Source organism: Festucalex cinctus, chromosome 7 (genome assembly GCF_051991245.1).
Source record: "Festucalex cinctus isolate MCC-2025b chromosome 7, RoL_Fcin_1.0, whole genome shotgun sequence".
Classification (NCBI taxonomy): domain Eukaryota; kingdom Metazoa; phylum Chordata; class Actinopteri; order Syngnathiformes; family Syngnathidae; genus Festucalex; species Festucalex cinctus.
The window spans coordinates 16,431,354-16,452,200 of NC_135417.1; the positions used below are offsets into that span (position 1 = coordinate 16,431,354).

Here is a 20,847-nt window from a genome sequence, read left to right on the forward strand (position 1 = left end):
TTAGAGCATTTAGTGATGTGATGAACTGATCGACCGATTGATTGAATGTGATTCACTTTTGCATTTTGGTTACCAACGTGGAGAAGTTGACGCCCCGTCTTGAAGAATTGATTGAGGATCTTGAAAATCTGCAAAAAAACATGTCCGTTGTTGTTGGACATTTCCATGTTGCTCTCGGTATCGGGCAATCTGATGATGACATCACTAAAAGCTCCAAATGACTCACATTCAAGTCGATAAAGCTTATATGTAAACTTTTGACCACCACTGTGTATATATATATATATATATATATATATATATATATATATATATATATATATATATATATATATATATATATATATATATATATATATGTGTGTGTGTGTGTAGCCTTAAACAGGGCACATTACCATACATCATGTCCACCATATTACCACAGCGTGACTTTGATGATTCACTTTTCCCATAAGGCAGACTTTGTAGGTCAGTCATTAGTACATACAGAAGATACACGTTACATCCCTTTTGTTATGACAGCCATTTTCCTCACTGGTCACAATAATCATTTATGTACACTCAAATCTGCAAGGCATTGTGGGAGACGGACATACGATGAAGGTGGGCGGGGGGTGAAGGGGGGTGCAGGTTGGGCGTCTCCGGTTTGATGCAATGACTCAATGCATATTCTTTTTGTTCACAGTGATGGGTTCGTTAATTAAACAATTCAATTCCGTTCCGTCGAGGGGCAGGGAGGTGGCGGGCTTGGGGGGTCTTCAGAAGGGTTTGTTGGTGGCCGGCGTTCTATTCCGTTTCCGGGGTTGTTGGGGGTCGATTGTTACACCTTCAGCAGCACGGCGGCCGAGAGGGAGATCCAAACGCTGAGGGCGACGCTTAAGCCTGATTGTAGAGCGCTCGCTCGACCCTGCATGGCCCCCGGTCCTTCAAGACCAAAGTCCAACAAGGGAGGAAAGAGAGAAAATATGCGTAAATATGAAGCATTTAAAATCAAGAACAATACGATAGGATGTTATCGTCACTGTCATTTGGACATTTGCAATTTACGTATCATATGTGATGGCTCCTCTAGTCATTTACTGATAAAAACTCATCAATCATTCAATATTTGTATAGTGCATTACAAATTGACTCACAAAACAGGTAAAAGAAAGAAAAAACAAGCCCCTCTCTCACCTGTGAAATGTCAGGCTGCACAATAGAAATAAATAAGACCAATAGAAATAAACCATAGAATAAATGAATGCGAAAGCCAGGGACAGTTGGTCACACGCACGCTTACACGCAACGTATGTTTGATGTAATTGACACGATTGCTTCTCTCGCCAGCTGTTCAGGATAACCGATTATGTGAGCAATAGAAATAAACAATGCCGACAGATAATCCATGCGCTGTCACGCACGGGCACATGCACATTTGATATATATACAGTATGGAACGCGATGGCTCCTCTAGCCGGTTATTAACGATAATGGACACCTTGCACAACACAACGACCAGAAAGAATAAAAAAAAAAAAAAAAAAAAAAACTGAGCATGCCAGAGGAATCATAGTGATGTATAATTGGCTGGTCTCATCATATTTGCAACAACTGCTAATTAACCTCCTTGATTCCCGTCATGTGCCCATCAGGCAAGCTCGCGGGTTGTGTGGATGGAGGATCGAGATAACAGGACGGCAACGGTGATGTCATTTGGGCAGTAGCCGGCCTTACTAACACAATTACAAAAAGCATCAATACTGCAGGAAAAAAAAAATGTGATAACAGCAATATACTTCATATGAAGCAGTTGGGTATTATTAATATCTAATTTAATTACACAAACATTAAAAAAAACAAAAACTGCAACAAATTCTGCACTGACCAACCAATCAGAGGACGGACAGAAAAGTGCAGATGTGGGCCGGCTGGTTGGTCCTGTGCAGCAAATTTCAAATCTGATAGTTAACGAAACATTCCCATTTGTAATATATGTTGCATGAACCAGCAATGTGGATTCTGAAGGCCCTGGGCAGATTAATTTCACATGGCAACACAGAGGCTGAAATCTGATTGGACAAAAAATACATACCGTACATGTATGTGTACAGAAAGCAGTGCAGTAAAAAAGGAAAAAAAAATAAAATAAAGACAATTTTTAGGTCGTCCAAAAAATGACCCCCCGGGTTGCAGTTTGGACACTGTATATATATATATATATATATATATATATATATTTTTTTAAATCCCAGGAATGCTTTTCAATAATTTGAAAAAACACAAGAGCATGGATGTGACTTGGCGTGCGACAGTCTTTCCAGCCATAGAGGGAGAAAAAACAAAAATCCTCCCGCTCGTTATGCTGGCCGCTGGGACAGCCAGGTAACGTTTGCACAACTTGTCCCAGTTCTGAGCCACCCACTGCAGCGGGTTCTGCACGGTGGGAATTTGCGCAGTTTGCCAACAATCACGGATGTCGACTTGTGCAGTGGAATAATTCCCTGTTCTAATTTGATAGTGTGGGATGAAATTTTCACCACATGCTTGCCTATGTGCAAGGGGAACCATGTGTTTTGTGTGTAATTACTTCATTCTAGAAATTATGATCTTATGAAAAACAAAGTAATATTTCCCATTGGAAACGCAACACAAAATTAACATAGACTGAACACACGTTCAAAGACAAAGTCAGCCTTCAAAATAAAAGCACAGCAGTACAATTAGTGTACCTACACTTATTTAGCAGTCACACACGGACAATTTTGTGCTCGTTAACCGAATGTGACTTCTCAATAAACCACCACGGGTCCAAAGTAAGTGTGGTGAAATGGTGTTGTCACACTGCAGGCTTTTATTTTGAAGGTGTGACTTTTCATAGGACATATTATAGCCCAAGGTTTGTTATCATCTTGACTTGTTAATAAGAGCTTGCATTGTGGAATATGACATCATTACGTCTTGCAAAGAACTTCTTACATAGAAAGCAAACGAAATCGAACTCCTCCCGGGCGGCCATTATTATTATTATTTTTTTTTTTTAAGAGAAAAAAGATTTGAGAAATAACTCGTAGCTAAGTACAAAAATGGTTCTTCCCTCCTCGCCGTCTTCTATATGCTAAGTGGTCTTATTAAATATTGATTGATTCAAGTCCTTTATTTATCTTTTTTTGACCTCCCAGAAGGGTTATAACTTATAACAGTTTGGTATTTTTCGTTATAGTTAGTTTTTATTTCGTTTTGACTTTTTTTTTAAATTAAGTAACTTTTAATAATTTCTTAGAGCAAGTTTGTAAATGTTTTTTTAGTTCAGATTTTTTTTAAATGCTTCATTTTAACTGAGTTTTTTTTTTTTTTTTTAATTTTCACGTTTGTTTTAGTTTTTTCTTTTTAACCATATAGTGTGTCGATTGCAAGATAAAAAAAAGGGTCACTAAGTGTTGTTTAATAAAGTAAACTACAATTCTCAACTACTGTATATGATCTTCCTTCTTCTGTAAAGATGTACAACAATACTGAAATAAATACACTTAAAATTAACCCTGAAAGCGATGTATAATATTATAAGACAGTTTTGCTATCATTATAGTTAATTTTATTTTAGTTAGTTTTCTAAATATGAGATGTTGTTTCAAGTTGGAATGCATTGAGATTATTTTCCAAAATTGTTGAACCCAACCTCCAACCATTTATGAGTAAACCAACACGCCTCATTTGGATGCAATACTGGCAACAACTCGGATCAGAAAATCGGCAGGAATCAATGACACGGAGGGATGATTCCGGCCGTGGTTTTTGGGTCGGCACACGTCGGGAATTAAAGATGTTTGTTGTGCTCTAATGACGGCCGGAGCAGATTTGGAGGGAAAGGAGGGGAGGATGATGGAGAGATGGGCTGACACGAGTGGGAAAACGGGAGCTGCAAGATGTATGAGGCTGACAGGAGAGTGAGTCATTGAAGGGGCACCGGCTGGGATAATGGGGAAAGAGGAAGAAAGGCGGCGAGAGATGAAGGACTCGCTTACGACGCTAATGCCCAACGCGGGCGAGAGGAGTTGACGAGGGGAAACGGAGGGGAAAGCCGATCGGGCTCGCAGAGAGATGACATCTAACGAGGGGGAGGCGGCGCTGGGGAGACATAATGGGGCGGAGAGAGAGAGGGGGGGGGGGGGGGGGGGGGACATACGGAATAGCAACATGCTGGCGTTGGAGGCCCCCAGACGGTTGGTGGCGAAGCAGGTGTAGTTGCCGAAGTGCTTCTCCGTCACGTTGTTGAAGAGCAGAAGCGAGCGCGTCTTCTCGTTCTTGATCCGCAGGGTGCGGTCACTGTCGCTCTCCACCAGCCTGCCACAACCGGAACAAGACAAGACGGGAAAATGGCATCTTTTTTCTTTTTGGTGCATTTTCTATGCCAGCACTCCGTGACCTTAAATTTCAACCGTCAGAATCAGATTTATTGGTTAAATATGTCTTCATACGAGAAACTCGAAAAATAACAATAAGCAACAGGGGGTGACAGAACGGGAAGCCTGACGGGTCACTAATTAGCGTCCCGAGTTTCTTAGATTGGGGGGGCATGAGGAAGGAGGGAAGCTTAATCTGTTGGCCTAGTGTTATTTAAAAACAACAACAAACACTAAATAATCCATCCATTTTCTTAACTGCTTATTCCTCACAAGGGTCGGGTTAAATAATTAGTGTCAAACGTACGGCCCGCGGGCCAGAACCGGCCCGTTAGGAGGTCTAATCTGGTCCCTGAGGACAGAAACAAAAACTGCAGTTTTTTACGAAAATGAACTGCTGTTGCTAATTTTTGTCCACTGTATGGCGCATTGACAACAACTTATTCTTAAATTTGGCTGTTACTCAGGGTTTGATGCAAACATTTTGCGCTCATTTTTATTCAGAAATTTCAAATTATCTGCAATAACATAATAAATTAATGTACTTGTAATTATTCGCATAAAAAAACAATAATATTTTGACCGTTATTTTAAATACAGATATATAGATCAGAATTAGGTGAAAGTGGCTCATGAATTAAAATGAGTTTGACCTCTTGGGTTAAATGAATGGGCTAAATGAATAACCCAAAAAGTTGGGTCACATTAGGTTATTTTTTAACTGTGCTAAAGTGCAGATTTCATTATCTTTACATCACAAGTGTACCATAATCTTAAAATTTCGAACATCATCTGAAAAACAAACTAATTTAAATCGAAAAGAATGCAGAAATACGCTTTTCTCTCTCTTATTCTCCATTTGAAATAAATGAATATGGGCAAATTCAAAGTCATTTTTCCTCAGTTCGAGGAGTTCATAGATTTGGCCAGAATGAATATGTGGGAAAGTGACACGGTGACCTTGCCCCATTTGTGGCCAAAATGTCCTTTTCACCTCATTGTTTCACGCTGTTGCCCATTAGGCACAACTTTTGTCATCATTAGTGTGTGAGTGCTTGCATTACGCGCCAAAGAGCCTTTGAGAGGCCACTCGCACCTTTGACCTTTTTGACTTTCTGCCCATTATAGAGGACAATTTCTGCGAAATTATGGATAGCATAAACAGCGATCGCTTTTCGCACAGAAGCTGGAGTACATTTCATTTTTTTTCAACTTCCTATTCCTCAAGAAGAAATGCATAAATATGTTTGTTCTTTTTTTTGCCAATTTTTTGATTTGCTCCCAAAAACATACAAACACATTCTATTTTAAATATTGTTATGGTCCCAAAAACATATTTATACGTTTTTTGTTTGTTTGTTTGTTTTTTATGCTAGAGCATATAGAAGGCTTTGATGCAGTTTCTGACCTGAAGAGGTCACTTAAAGCAATGGTAGTTATTACAAAAACGGCCAGCAGGTGGTAGCAGAGTATAAGAGATCAACTAGGGCCATGTTGCAACAAGCTGTTTTCCCCAGTGTTTTCAACAGGTTTGTGAATAATGATAAAACTTAGCAATATTCTAATGCTTATTGCTGCAAAACTGAAACAGATAGAAATATACTTTTTTGTCCTGATGAAAGAAGAGACTAATATTTCTTTTGGTAGTTTAGTGTTTTTATAGCAATAGAACACAATATTCTGTGGGTCTTGCAAAATTAGTCAAAATTCAGTAAAAAAGTCGTTAAAGAATAATAATAATATATTTGTATTATTATTTTTTTTTAATTTAGCTTGAATAAATCCAGCGGCACAGAAAATGAATGGATGGAAAATTGTTAGCATTAGCATTAGCAATGAATCATCCTCACCTGTGCTCGTCCCGGTACCACTCAAAGTTGGCAGGTGGTACAGCCATGGCTTCACATCGCAAGATGACCGTCTTCCCCAAGTGGGCGTGCATGTTCTTTGTGTCAGTGATGGTGGGCGGGTCTTGCGGGCCGAAAACAAACAAGATCTTAGATAGAGTCATATGATTGGATGATGACTGTCCAATGAGGGGAGGAGGGGGGTGTGGCACTCACAGTTGACGGTGACTTTGACCTTGCGCTGATCGGGCGGGGCCACGCCGTTGTGGGTGATACACTCGTAGTCCTCGGCCTGCTGCCGCTTGATCTCCGTGATGTCCAGGAACTCGCCCTCGCTCACCAGGCCGTCTAGTGGCCACACGAGGAACACACAAACACATTTTGCCACTGCTGTTGAAATTCTTCCTGTAAAACCACATTTTACCGTCCATGACGACCATTTTCATTGGTTGACAATCGCCATCATGTCCCGCCCTCAAAACTCTCCCCATTACAGAAAGGCAGCGTACAGAACGAGACGTCCTACATCATCTCTGACAAGGAAATCCCGCTTCTGAATTGTCGCCGTCAATCAGCAAAACACACGAGCGGCCTCCACGCTTACACACACACAAATCCACGCTAAACGCCGCCATTATTCACGTCAGAGATTATCACGCCGCCTCTAATTGAAGATTAGAAGCGCGGGATTATTAGCGCGGGTGCCGAGTCGGAGACGATGATTCCGGGGACAGGCGGGAAGGGAAGGCGAGGCTTTTGGCGGTGCCTGATAGCCTCGGTGCGCTGCTGCTCACTGGTCGCATTAGTCACGTCGACGTGGCGCTTGTGTGTGACATCACTGGCGACAGAAGCGGGAGGAAAGAAGGATTTGGGGCACATGTGCGGAGAAACTGCAGTTGGGGGAGCGGGATGCGGAGAATACACAATGAGCTATACAAGAGGATGAAAGGCACAGATGCATTACTTACGATATAGGGATAGTATCCCACTTCTGACATCTTTTGTCTGGTAAGGTGCTCTAAATCCAGATTTGAAGGACGGTTTCTGTTGGCCTTGGTTGCTATGACTCTCACTCGACCCCATGGTGTTCCACAGCGTTCAATTTTGGGGCCCCTGCTGTTTTCATTTTGTTCTTTGAGCTGTACTTGAAATCTAGATTCTAACCAGTCTTTTTTGGGTTTAGCCCTACAAGCCCACTAGTATCATTTAGGATACATCCTAGGACGCATTCTAAGTTAGCCCCACTTCTGACACCATTTGTCACTGAGGAGACAAACTCCGAACCCAAATTTACAATATATCCCACTTCTGACACCATTTGTAATGTGACTCTAAGAAGAAGTATAATAAACCCACATTTGAACCTGAGAGTTGAACAACAATCCTACGATTCCTTCAGAACGGGCACAACACAGACTCCCTGGCGGATAAACATGCCACTTCTGACACCATGTGTCACCGATTTCTAAACACGAGTATAAACCCTTAACCCCGATTTGAACCTGCACCTACTGGGCTGGAAAAAAATCTTGCAAAAAGTCTCCGCAGAATGGCGCGAGATGAAGGGGGGGAAGCCGTTGGAGCTGCAAAGGGGGCGACAAGTAATGATGATGATATCTGACTGCAGCCAGCAGGCAGCTACTGGTACAATGCGGTATAAAAATACAACTCCATCAAGCACTTAGGAGCTTTGGAAGGAGCTTGACTCCTGACCACCTGGAGAGGAGGCGGCGGGGATGAAAGTGAGAGGAGGTTTTCCGGGGTTCAGCACTACAGAGTGTTTTCCAGCACTTTGAGCCAGAGAAGATCACTTGAGCTCTCGGCACCTCTTGTCTTTCACGTTCCAGTAACAAAGTAGAAAGAGAGCAAAAGTACTGTGGTAGGTTGTCATTGAAAGTGATGTCGATTTTAGTAGGAAGACTAAAAAGAAAAAAAGCTAAATTTATGCTTCAGGGTCTAACTGTCGCCATCAAAAAAGTCTTCTGAAGCATAAACCTGAACCAAAAGCCCTAAAACTAACCTTTTCCTTTAACGGGAAGTCAAGCCCCCAAATTCTTGACAATACTATATTATATGTGCCCTCACTAGTCTAAATATGACATTCTGATTAATGTTACATAGGTGGAATATGAGTTAAGCAGCAAAATCTGGCTGTTTTTGTCCATTTCAGGGGGCGGCCATTTTGCTACTTGCTGTCACAATGTCACAAAGATGACGTCACAATTGTTCAGGGCTCAGGCAACGACCAATCCCAGCCCACCTGTTTTCTGAAGCTGAGCTGTGATTGGTCGTTACCTGAGACCTGAGCAACATTGATGTCTCAGGGGCGGCAATTTTTCCACTTGTTGTCGACTGAAGATGACATCAGTGTTGCTCATGGCTCAGGGAACGACCAGTCCTAAAATCGGATTTTTATTCATAAATCATATTCCACAAATGTAAGATTAATCAGAATGTCATGTTTAGACTAGTGAGACCACATATAACACATATTATTGTCAAGAAATGTTCAAGGTTGACTTCCACGTTAAACGTAATCTCCACCAAACCCTTTAACTTGATCTTACCTTAAAAGCGGAACCCCAACCCCAATCCTGAATCCTAAAACTAATTAGAGAGAATAGGTCTAGGTCGCATATTTAGAAACCCATCGACTCAGGTATGGGAAATAATCACCTCGTCTCAGGAAGAAAAACAAAACAAGAATCCGACTTTGGACTTCCAGGCTTCGGGGTGGTGGGGGAATTTTCTAACCGAAGATGATGCCTTAAAATCGGACACAGGAGGCCAAAGAAGACCCTCCATGGCTGGAGCTCCGTGAATCATAATCTCAGAATTGTAAAATTGTGGACGTCCAATTCCCTGCGGTTGAAACCTATCCCTGAATCCCTAACACCAACTCTTACTATAACCGTAACAATCAACACTAACTTAACCCAGGGCTGGGCAATTCATTTCCCAAAAGGGGCCATGAGAGAAACTGGAACAGTTGTCAAAGACTATGCCAACATGTTAACCTCAATTTGGTTCCATTTGTTTTGCATGGTGCTAAACCATATTGCACCATTTACAGCATTTTAACATGACATTTTTGGCGGAGAATATCGAAGCCCACCACCACAGCTCCCTTAGCTTTGCCCTTTGTTTGTCCTTTCACCCTTTGAACTTTTTGCATCATGCCATTTGCACCATTTAAACCATTTGCACTATTACAGAATTTTAGCTGTTTTTTTTGTTTTTTTTTGGAGCGAAGAATATCTGCTCCATCATGGAGCCCCTCGGTGAGGATTGAGTGAAGTCAAGTGAAACGAGACCTGTGAATGGATATTCCGTATATGCACAGCTCGCCAACAGACAAAGTAATGGCTTTTAGAAAACCGCGGTTGTTTGTTTACATTCAAGTGAGGAACATCCTTTCACCTACTCGCAAACAATTAAGATGACAATTTCACCATCGCCATCTTTTTAAAATGAAAGCCAAACAGCTTCACTTTGAAAATGCTCTTCAATGACAAAGTGTAGCTTAAAGGTTTCAAGTAGGCCTTTTTGTGGAGGACGTTGATGGACTCGCCTGCTCATCTTCCTCACGAGGACACTTTACTACTTTCTGCTCCAGCGCACGCATTTTTCAAAAAACGCTTTTGTTTTTTTGTCTCCGCTCGCGGGGGCCGCCAATCTCCTCGACAGGGGAAGCGAATCTCGTTCTCGCAAAACGCTCAGCGGCTATCAGCGACGCACATTCGTTTTTGTGCCTGTTTTACGGTGATGGCGTGTCAAGTGATAAGCCAACGAAGAAGAGACCTCCACTATATGCAGGTCAGGAACGCCGCAGATGGGATCTTTGTGTCTGATGACCACCACCAACGTCAGACCTGAATGACTACATTAGTGGTTAGCCGTTGCTTGACAGCCTATCACTGACAAGATGATTTTTTTTTTTCTATGAACAGAAGGCAGATTTTTTGAGACTGTAGTCCTCGTTTTTAGCAAATAAAAGCTTCCCAGACAAAAGGCGTTTTAAAAAAATGACTTTTAGGAAAAAGAGATTGTAATTCTTGTTCGATTACAACTTTTTATCTTGACAAAATAAGCCTTTGTGCTTATTTGAAATGTTCAATACCACTTTTTTTTTTCTCAGACCGATACAAGGACAATTATTCACTATTTGAGTACTCACTGATACCAAGTATCGATACTAGTACTTCCATCCACCCATTAGCCGATCCGCTTATCCTCACTAGGGTTGTGAAATATAGTACTTTCGATATATAAAATTCAATTGAACACAAAAAAAACTTGTAAACAAAGAATTTCTTTGACGCAGATAATGATTCACCAATATTCCAAACTGCCGCAACATAGCGCCAAATTACTGCTGAGGAAGACTTACTCAATTTTTGATTTTTGCCTTGTGTACTAGATAAATTTTAAAAGAAGAAAAAGACCAGTATCGACCTTATACAATAATACATGGTAACAGTACTCACCTATCCCTCGAACGTGAGCTGGGATTAGACCGTCGTGAGACAGGTTAGTTTTACCCTACTGATGATGTGTTGCCGCGATAGTAATCTTACTTACTTGCTTATTTGCATGTTATTGTACTCTTGCAATCCCTTGAAATGCCACAAGAGGGCACCAAAGCCCTTGCTCATAGAAAAGCAGTAATTGGTGTGAATGGCGACTGTTTTAGCTCTAATGAAAATCAAAATCGTCTGTAAAATATTTTTTGATGAGAATTTGTAAAAAGTGTCGGAAAGTGGAAGCGTTTGCGGATCAGTTTGTGATATACAGTGTTTATGGTTTAAACTATTAAAGGGGAAGTCAACCCCCCATTTTTTTTTTTTTTGACTATGTTCTATTCAGCCCCACTGGTCTAAAATGGCATTGTGGTTAATATTGCGTGAGTGGAATATGAGTTAAGCGGCAAAATCCAGCTGTTTTTATCCATCTCAGGGGGTGGCCATTTTGCTACTTGCTGTCGACTGAAGATGACATCACAGTTGCTCAGGGCTCAGGCAATGACCAATCACAGCTCAACTGCTTTCTGAAGCTGAGCTGTGATTGGTTGTTACATGAGACCTGAGCAACTGTGATGTCATCTTCAGTTGACAGCAAGTTATAAAATGGCCACCCCCTGAGATGGATAAAAATGCCTGGATTTTGCTGCTTAACTCATTATTCAACTAACACCATATTAACCACAATGCATATTTAGACCAATGAGGTTACATATAACATATTGTTGTCAAGAAATGTTTATGGTTGACTTCCACTTTAATATAGGTGGTTATATACCGGTAAATTTTAGGGGAGCGTGAATTATTGGTGGTTTTCGGCGGGGCTTTGAACTCTCACACCATTACAACTTTTTTCCCTCTTAAAAATATCATAATCAACTAAAATAAAAAGGTAAATATGCATCTCTTAAATTTGTATGACATTTAGTTCTACAGATGGTAGTGATTGGATTATGAGGGTCTCCTCAGTAATTTTCCTCCATGGACCCTGGACCCAAAAAGTTTGGGAACCCCCGACGTACACAATAGAAGTGACTCCAAACACACCCGACCTATTGTTTTTCAATGAAGCCACTGAATAATAGCAAGTGATGTCTGCTAGTTTCTTGCTGTCTCCCCGGGCTTGTCCACCCTTCTTTCCCCTTCGCTAGCCCCTCAAGTCATAGGCAATTGATGCTTGCTTGCTTGCAGACATGGAATAGCAATGCGGTCGCTATCTCCAGAGAGCTGACGGGTTGCAGGGGGTGGGATGCTTGGAGGGTTGTGGGTGTGAGAAGGCGTTGGAGATGGCGAGGGGGCGGCGAGGGGGGGGGATTATTGCTGACGGAGGAGAAACGCTGTCGGCCTGCGAGTCAGGACAAATGTTCGCTGCTTGCAATGTACGTGTGCGTGTAAATGTGCGTGAGTGTGCGGAAGGGTTCGGCATGTGTGCAAGACTGCAAAGATGCTCTCGGTGTTTGACGCAGGCATGCAAGCAAATGGACAGAATGTATGTAGTTTTTTTTTGTTTTTTTTTAGTTATTCACATTTTGTTCAAGTTCAATAAACAATTAAAAAAAATGGTTCTTTGTAAAACAAACAAAAACAAACACATGAATAAAAAAAAATAAAAATAAATAAATAAAAAAATAATAAGAAAAAAAACTAAACTTTCCGGAGACTCTCCACACTTTACTTTGTAGCCAGAGGTAGAAGTGAAATAAAAAAATACAGATAAATGTTATGATAAACCACAGTACATGTAATCTATACTCTGTATTGGTAAGACAGTGTTGCCTTGAGATATGAGTAACCTGTCTCACAAGTTTTGAGATATAAGTTGTCATTTGGCCAAATGTTTTGCTTTGAATTGTGAGCTCAAACTTGACACGAGCATTATGCAGTGGTAGGTAAGACAAATCAGTTTACAATTGCCACACTTAACTCATTTGCTCCCAAAAACATATAAATATGTTCTATTTCAAATATAACCATGCTCTCAAAGATGTATTTATACATTTGAATGTTTTTTTTTGTTTCTTTTTGTTTTTTATGCTAGAGCATATAGAAGGATTTGATGCAGTCTCTGAACGGAAGAGAATGCTTCAAGCAATGGTAGTTAGTATAAAAACGGCCAGCAGGTGGCAGCAGAGTATAAGACATCAACCTGGGCCATGTTGCAAACAAGCTCTTAGATTTGCGAATAACGATGAAACGTTGTTATATTCTAATGCAAACTGCTGCAAAATGGAAACAGATAGAAATATACTTATTTTTCTTGATGAAAAAAAGAGACTCCATGAAAAATAATGAAGTTACCACATTATAAATAATGAAGTTACCACATTAATTACAGGCAAAATATTAACTTTTTATTACTGAAAATGGCTCAGTGAGTCAAGTATCGCTTTAATAATGCCATTACTGTATGATTTTATAAGGTACATTATGGAGTGGTATTTTTTTACCCATTACATACGTGACATAATTTTTCTTTTTTAGGAAGGCTGGAACTGATCAATTGTATTCCATTCATTTCATTGGGAAAAGATGATTTGATTTATGAGTGTGTCTCAAGGCACAACTGTACTGCAAGATTTTTAATGAAACAAATTGCTTGAAGCGAGTCAAATGTTCTGACACAAAAACTGCTTAGAAGGCATACAAAGCACAAGCACATTCTGATTTGACAGATTTGATCTTAAATGTGAATTTTGCAGCATTCCTAAGGAATTAAGTGCTGATATTAGCAGCGGACATCATGAGGAGGAAATCTGTGTGCAAGCAGAAGAGGACAGTAGGTTGTGCATCCTTTGCCCTAAGAGTCTAATTACATGGAGTTCAGTGGTTGTACACACTGACCTATTTACTGCGGCTTGTCCCAGTGATCTACAGTGTGCTGCTGCTCTTGCCGCATCTCATGCGCTGCTGGTGCCGAACTGAAAGCAGGAGCTTTGCTCGCAAGTTTTTTTTTTTTTTTTGCCTCGGCTCTGAGGCAAACAGCTAATTATCAGACTTGATGAAATGTTGGACAAGTTAAAGAAAATAATCCTCGGCAGATTGGAAGAGCTTCTCGTGGACTCACACGCACGTAACAATGGAGCAGACGGATATGAATGCATTTGATTTCGAAACGTTAAAGACAAAATTGAGGCAAATGAAGGACGTTTGCGTTCTGCTGGCTGCCATTCAGCGTATTTGACATTTCTCATGAGCAAAATTAAAAAAGACGTCGTCGTAAAAATAGACTTGAAATGACTGCGCAACACAGTACAGTGCTTTATTCTGTTGCACTAAATAGATGACAGAGAAGCATCATTGCAGCTGAAAGAGGCTGCGTGACGCTAACTCAACGGCCAACATTAATGGTGACAGAACAAAGAGGAATTACATTCAGTCCTGATCAAATCTAATCACAGGCCACTTATCAGGACAACCACACGCTGACCACCACGAATCGCGGAGGTGGGTGCTCGTTTGCTCGTTTTTAAAAATAGCCTCCCGTGAAGTTCCAAAAGTGGCGGTTAGCGTCATTTGGCAGCACCACGCCGCTTGACGTGGGACCCCCGATGAAGACAGATGCCGATGATTACGGGTGGCGCGGCGGGGATAATCACGGGTAATGAGCGGTTATTTGGGACAAAACACCAGGACGCGAGCAAAATACAGCAGAGTGGATTTTCAAGACGGAAGAGGCCAGACTAAGCAGCTGGCTTTAAGGATGATGACACGGGATGCTGATTGAGGATTGATGCCAGATGCGGAGGGGAGGGAATAAAAAAATAAAAATAAAAAAGGTACATACACTTCTGGTCCTTCCAGGTGACGGTGGGCTCGGGCCGGCCAACAGCCAGACAGAAGAGGTTGACGTTCTCGCCTTCGTTCACAGACACGTCTGTGGAGATGTTGACGATTCTGGCCGGCACTGAGAAAATACAAATTCAGATTTTTGGCAACAATATCATACGGAGTAGGTCTGGGCAATAAATCAAATGAATTTGATTAATCGTCATTTTAAAACATCGAATCGTTGAAGAATTGCTGAACGTGAAATCAAATTTTGTCTTCTGGATAATTAAAAGCTGTTGTTCTTATGTTCTGTTCAATCCAGATTACTAGGGATGGGCGAGGACCGATACCAGGTATCGGTATCGCCCAGATACCAGCCTTTTTTCAAGTACTCGAGTACTCGTGACGCAGACGAGTACAAGCGACCGGCAGAGGGGGAAGACGTTAAGTGAGTCCTCCTTGCCTGTAACTGGTGCTAGCTTGCAGCAGTTTTTCACCAAAACTTCACCGGTTTCGAAATACTTCAAAATTGTGAATCTTAAACTAAAAGAGCATTTTTGTGTTTTATTTTCAGCGTTAAGACTATTGAAGAGTGACTGTGCTGTTTTTTAGTCAAAATTAAAGGAAATATATTTGTTTAAAAATATCTTTTAGTGATTTATTTTTTATTTTTCAAAATGTACTACTGGTATCGGCAGTTGGTATCGGTATCGGTGAGTACTGAGGGTCTGAATATCGGTATCGGTCTGAAAAAAAAGTGGTATCGAACATCCCTACAGAGCACATTATTGTGAGTTGTAATTTTCCGCAAGTAGCAGAATGCTGGATGGGTGGTTTACAAGACATATTTACAATCGCTAACAACTACTTAATTGTGGCAATTAAACACTAACTATGAATGTTAAGTTTATGTTAAGTTTGTGACAGCTCAGGCTGTTTGAAAGCGCTATATAAATAAAGTTGACTTGACTTGACTTGACTTGACTTGAAATACTGTTCAGACTGTCAGAAATTATTTTTAAATAAATGAAACCATTAAAAAAAAACATTTGTTGGGTTTATTAGATTAAAATCGGAATCGTCCCGATTGACTGAAAAAAAAATAAATAAAAATTTTCTTTATTTTTTTTGGCCATATTACTAAGTCATAGGACAAAGTGATCAAGCTCCGAGCTCATGGAGCCTAGTTATGAGAGTTCCCTATTTCATGGCAAACCGTTTTTTTTAAATGTTTTTTTTTCTGTCCAAATGGAAAGACTTAAAGTCTCAACTTTTTGCAATTTTGCATTGTCGTGACGATTGTAATTGAAAACCGGTTCAAAAATCGGAATGACTAGATTCTTACCAATTCCCAAAGCCACAAGAGTGACCCAAAAGGCAGAAAAATAGTGAATTAACTAGTAGGGGTGTAACGATAAGCGCGATATTGTGATAAAACTGCCACAATACCGTCGTCGTCATATCCACGATATTTAAATGCAACACATCGGTTAAAAAAGTCAGGTTGATTTCCATTTGTGCAGCACCCTCTGGTGGCTAGTTTTTTTTTAGTTTTTTTTTTTTTTTTTTAAGTGCAATTCAATTTCATTAGGGATGTTTTGGCCCTTCTATACTTAAAGTCTACACTAATTGTCAGATGAAGGGGAACTTACTATGCCTGTGAAGCAAGTCAATATGTGGAAGAACTCAATGTGTACGTGCATTAACAACATAATAATAATAATAATAATAAAAAAACAAAATAACAATAATAATAATAACATATTGATATGTACAAAAGCACAATATTGTGCGTTTTTTAGTATGAGTTCTTTTTTTTTTTTTTTTTTTTTTTTTTTAACAATATTGTGGCCTTTTCTAAATATCACCAACCTCCCCCACAATATCGTGATAATTATCGTATTGTGAGCTTCATATCGTTCTAATATCGTATTGTGACGTGTGGATATCGTTACATCCTTATTAACTAGTGAATCCTCAAACTGCCCCCAAGCACAGCCCAAACCATATGACGGAATTTCATAACTTTCATTAATTTAACATTGTCCATCTGAACGTCGTTCCAGTTCATTGGTGATTGGATAAAATCCCCATAAGGACTGAAGGTTCAGGTACAAACCCTAGAAATGATCAACAACTGCAAAAAGAACCAAATGGCAGACAAAGTTAGCGTTTCATAGCATAAATTCTACAATTGTTCTTGTACGTCCTGTCATGCGTGTACCGGATTTTGTTGTCAATTGTATGCACTTTTTTTCTAACACTCCAAGGTGTGTTTTTGTGTTTCATGGTGAGTCATACCGCGCTTGCACAACAAAACAGACAGCGAGTTTCACAGCATAGGTTAGCTACAAAATACAAACATACCTATTTTTGCGTATCCTGCCATGTCACATTTCACGTCAATAAAACAAACTAGTGCTGCATGCTAAAATTTTCCAACTCAAGGAATGTAATTTTTCCTCGTAGAATTGATCAAGAGTGTCAATTCCCTCTTGATCCAGAAGCCGGGCAACAACAAACCCGATTAACCGGCACGGAGCGTGCAGCACTCCGGCTCATACTTAAATTGATAACGAGACGGCCCTTGAATTTAAACGGGCCATTATCATTGTTTTTAATGAGCTTGGCTCTCATTTCACTTGCCGGGTAGCCGACAGCAGCGGCGGCGAAGCGGCACAATAAACAAACGCTACAATTGCAGCGCTCAGCAATACAAACATATAAATATAAATGTATATTTGCGTATGTATGTCGTGCGCGTATGGTGGTCTATGCCAAGATTTGGAGCCCTCCAGACATGATTGTTTGCTTGCTTGGCTGCAGTTGGCAAAAAGCACTTCAGTCAGCAGCTCTCTGCCACCTGTCAGCCATAAACACATCCTGTTCTTTTAAGGCGATTATGATTTTTTGAAGTTGTTAGTATAAGAATTCTGAGAGGAGAACAGATGTACAATTGGTTTTTAGCTAGGTTAGCTTAGCTGAGATGGAATATCAAATCAGTAAAATGTATATACATTATTATGTATTAGTTATTTTGAGAAACTGCTACATCACAGTGTTCTGGGGTGATTAGGCAAGTTTGGAGTTTTCATGATTTTGGGGTGGTCCACAGCCGTGTCCCAACTACAATAGTTCCGTCCCTGCCCTGATCAGACTTGTAAATTCAGAACCAGAACAAGAGCAATCTGTAATAAGTTGACAATATTGAAAGCAGTCTTTACTCCAGGGTCATAATTAATCATGAATATGATACAGAGCAGAATGTGGAGCCCATTGCAGCTCTAGTTACGAGACATCAATCCTTTGGTCTGTAAAGGATATACAGTAGACGCTTGGAGGAGCTGGGTTCAAATGTCAGCAGTTGTTTCCTCACCGCTAATCAGTGATCACTGTGCCTTCTGCGACACTTTTCGAGCGCTTTTCCGAGCAGATGCAGTCAAGCCTCCGCGCGCCTGTCAGCTCGCGTCTAATCTGTCTGACTTCCCAAATCAAGACAAACAAGTTCACAGATTCTGCGGCGGGGAAGTGAGAAAGCGCTCTCATCCGTCCACTTTGTCAGGAGCCACCTGCGCTTTTGGCTGATATTTACCTTTGCACATGAGCCGTAATGAAGCTGTGACTCATTCATACATATGACTTTGCTCGCGTGCTAAATCGTCGCGAGGGCTTGTTAGTTGTTGATCGCGCATTTAGCCATGATTTAACAGGAAAAGGCACATTGAACCACCCATAAAACCTACTGATTGCTTCCGCAGTGTCAGGCGTCAATCGCAGCCAACAAACGCAATGCGCAATTAAGTCATTTAGCAGATGTGGCAGTTGTGAGCAGAAGGCACGACGAAGGATGACCTTGAGATAGACGGACAGACTGATGGTGGGAGATAATATTTTCGTGTTTCATGGCGAATTGGCAACCTTGTCACTCTGTATTATATGATGAAAAATTATTTTTGTCAGATTAAAAAAAACAACAAAAAACTTTGGTCAGTGACCTGTTACCCTGGGGTTCAGGAAGTTACTGGAGCTAAAATGGTGGCAAAATATCCACACCAAATAAAAAAAAAAAGAAAAAGAAAAAAAAGTATCATTTGCTAGCAGCCTAGCATACAAAACTAGCAAACAGAATCAGAATAAAGGGGCTCATAAAGCACCATTTCTGTTTGACAAGTTAGTTTGAAGTTTGAAGTTTATTGAACATATATATATATATATATATATATAAACACAAAAACAAATAACAAAGAAAGTTAAAAGTAAAAGAAAAGAAACATCCAATAAATGTCAATTTATATGTTCAAGGGAGTAGGAAGAAGTTGAAAACTTATCCAGTCCTACCCCTTATTCTTCATATCCTATCACTTATTTACAATAGATTACATTTTAATAAAAGAAAATATATAATCCTACTCATATAGCGTATGCAAATAAAATGAATAGAAATACACAATAATAATACATCAACATACTTTATCACGGCTTTTTGATTTGTGTTTGTGTAGTTCAAAAATAGGACTTCAAACCAGTAACGTTAAATTAACATTCCATTACGAATAAGTCATGCTAGCAACGTGGCAGCCATTTGGCTAACATCAGCTTATTTACAGTGCTAATGCTAGCTTAGTAGTGCTATAGTGCCACTGTTTTCGTGAAGATGGTTTTGTGTTCTCTGTGACTATCACAACTACATTAGGGCTATACCGATTATCGGCTGGGCCGATTATCGGCACCGATATTCAGCATTTTGACGAATATCGCATCGGCCATTTTGAAGAATCATATGGCTGGTAATATGAGGACTACAGATGGAAACTAGCATTGTGCTAAATCTGGTGCAGCCATCTTTTTAATGTTGCTGCACACTGTCCTTTTAATAAACTAAACTTCAAACTTCAATAGATCCATTAAAAGAAAAAAAAGTCTTAACTTTAGGGAAATAATTAAAATTTATTTTTTTTCCCCCAATTTAAATTTTCAGAGATGCTGCTGACCCTGGGAACTCTCTGCACCTTCTGTTTTTGTTTCAAATTAAAACTAAGATAAGTAAAAAAAAAATAAAAAAAACTTCAGATATTTTGAAATTTTGGAATACTTTATTTAGTGTAAAAAACAATTGTTTGTTTTTATTTAACTTCTGAAAACATGCTACTGCCCCTGGGAGATCCTGGGACTTGTTAGATTTTAAAAACAAAGATGTCTATTGACTAAGATTTAAAAAAACAAAAACAAAAAAAACAAAAAAAACAGTAATTTAATAACCCTAAAAGTTGCTCAATAAACATATACTTAAAAAAATCAAATAAATAAAAAATTAAGAACTGGAGTTTCTATTTTTTACAAATTTTGATGCCAATATTTTCCCTTTTTAGTGAAAATGAATATCGGCTCCAAATATCAGTTATCGGCGTCATTGACTACTAATAATCAGCATTAGTATCGGCCCTGAAAAAAACATATCGGTCTATCTCTAGACTACATAGATTGATAATCGTGAGTTTGTTTTGATTCAAGCCCTTCAGAAATTGCCCAAAATCCAGAAAAAAAAAGTGAAAATAATGACCATTCAAACTGCTATCGATATCCATTCACACCTGTTATGATGAAAAGTCACAACTTTCACAATTAAGCATTAGTCATATTTCTAATATACCCGGTTCAAATATGGTGGTGATCAGGTGATAAATATGAAGTTTTTGTTGTGATACAAAAGAAACTGTGAAAAACGGCACCTTCAAACAAAAATGGCTGACTCTGTGCGTTTGACGTCACAGATTCTATGTTGATTTTCCTTCATCCTGTAATGATTGTAAGACTGAACTTGAGAAATAGGCAAAATCATTAAAAAATGGCCCCTTCAAATCAAAATGGCTGGCTCTCTGTATGTTTCACAAGTGTACCTCTTATCTAGCCATAGGGAGAAATAAAAAACAACATAGGCTCCATTTTGATTTTTTTTTTTTTTGCCAGGGTCTTCCCAATCCCCGTGTGAGAAAAACAATCCCAAATTCTGACCTTGCACGATGAGGTAGACGTGGGCGATGCGCGGCTTGTTGTTTGCCTGGAAGGTGCACGTGTAGGGCCCCTCGTCGCTCACTTGCACCTTGTCGATGTGGACCGAGAAGTCGCTGTTGTTGCTATTGACCAGCGTGACGCGCTTGTCCAGTGACCACTTGTCGGTGCCCGTGAACAGAATGTTGGAGCGGTTCAGCCAGGCCTTGTGCGTCACCTCCTCGTCGATCCGACACCTGCGAGGACAAATGAAAAAAGCATTTTAAGTTGACAGACAGGGGTAGATCTAGGCAGCGCTCTATCAGTAGCCATTTTCATCTC

At 40.0% G+C, this 20,847-nt stretch overlaps 1 protein-coding gene across 2 annotated transcripts in view; it reads right to left on the reverse strand.

The window, feature by feature from the left end:
* Positions 1-307: 307 nt before the first annotated feature.
* The window catches only part of iglon5 (IgLON family member 5), a 149,915-nt gene continuing 129,375 nt past the window's right edge, over positions 308-20,847 (reverse strand). For both annotated transcript variants that reach the window (XM_077527688.1, XM_077527689.1), the window contains 6 exons: positions 20,530-20,762; positions 14,534-14,653; positions 6,446-6,577; positions 6,233-6,353; positions 4,166-4,323; positions 308-924 (listed from right to left, as the gene is read on the reverse strand). In XM_077527688.1, coding sequence (XP_077383814.1) covers positions 821-924; positions 4,166-4,323; positions 6,233-6,353; positions 6,446-6,577; positions 14,534-14,653; positions 20,530-20,762 — 868 coding nt within the window. In that variant the 3' untranslated portion in view covers positions 308-820. The remainder of the gene's footprint in view (positions 925-4,165; positions 4,324-6,232; positions 6,354-6,445; positions 6,578-14,533; positions 14,654-20,529; positions 20,763-20,847) is intronic.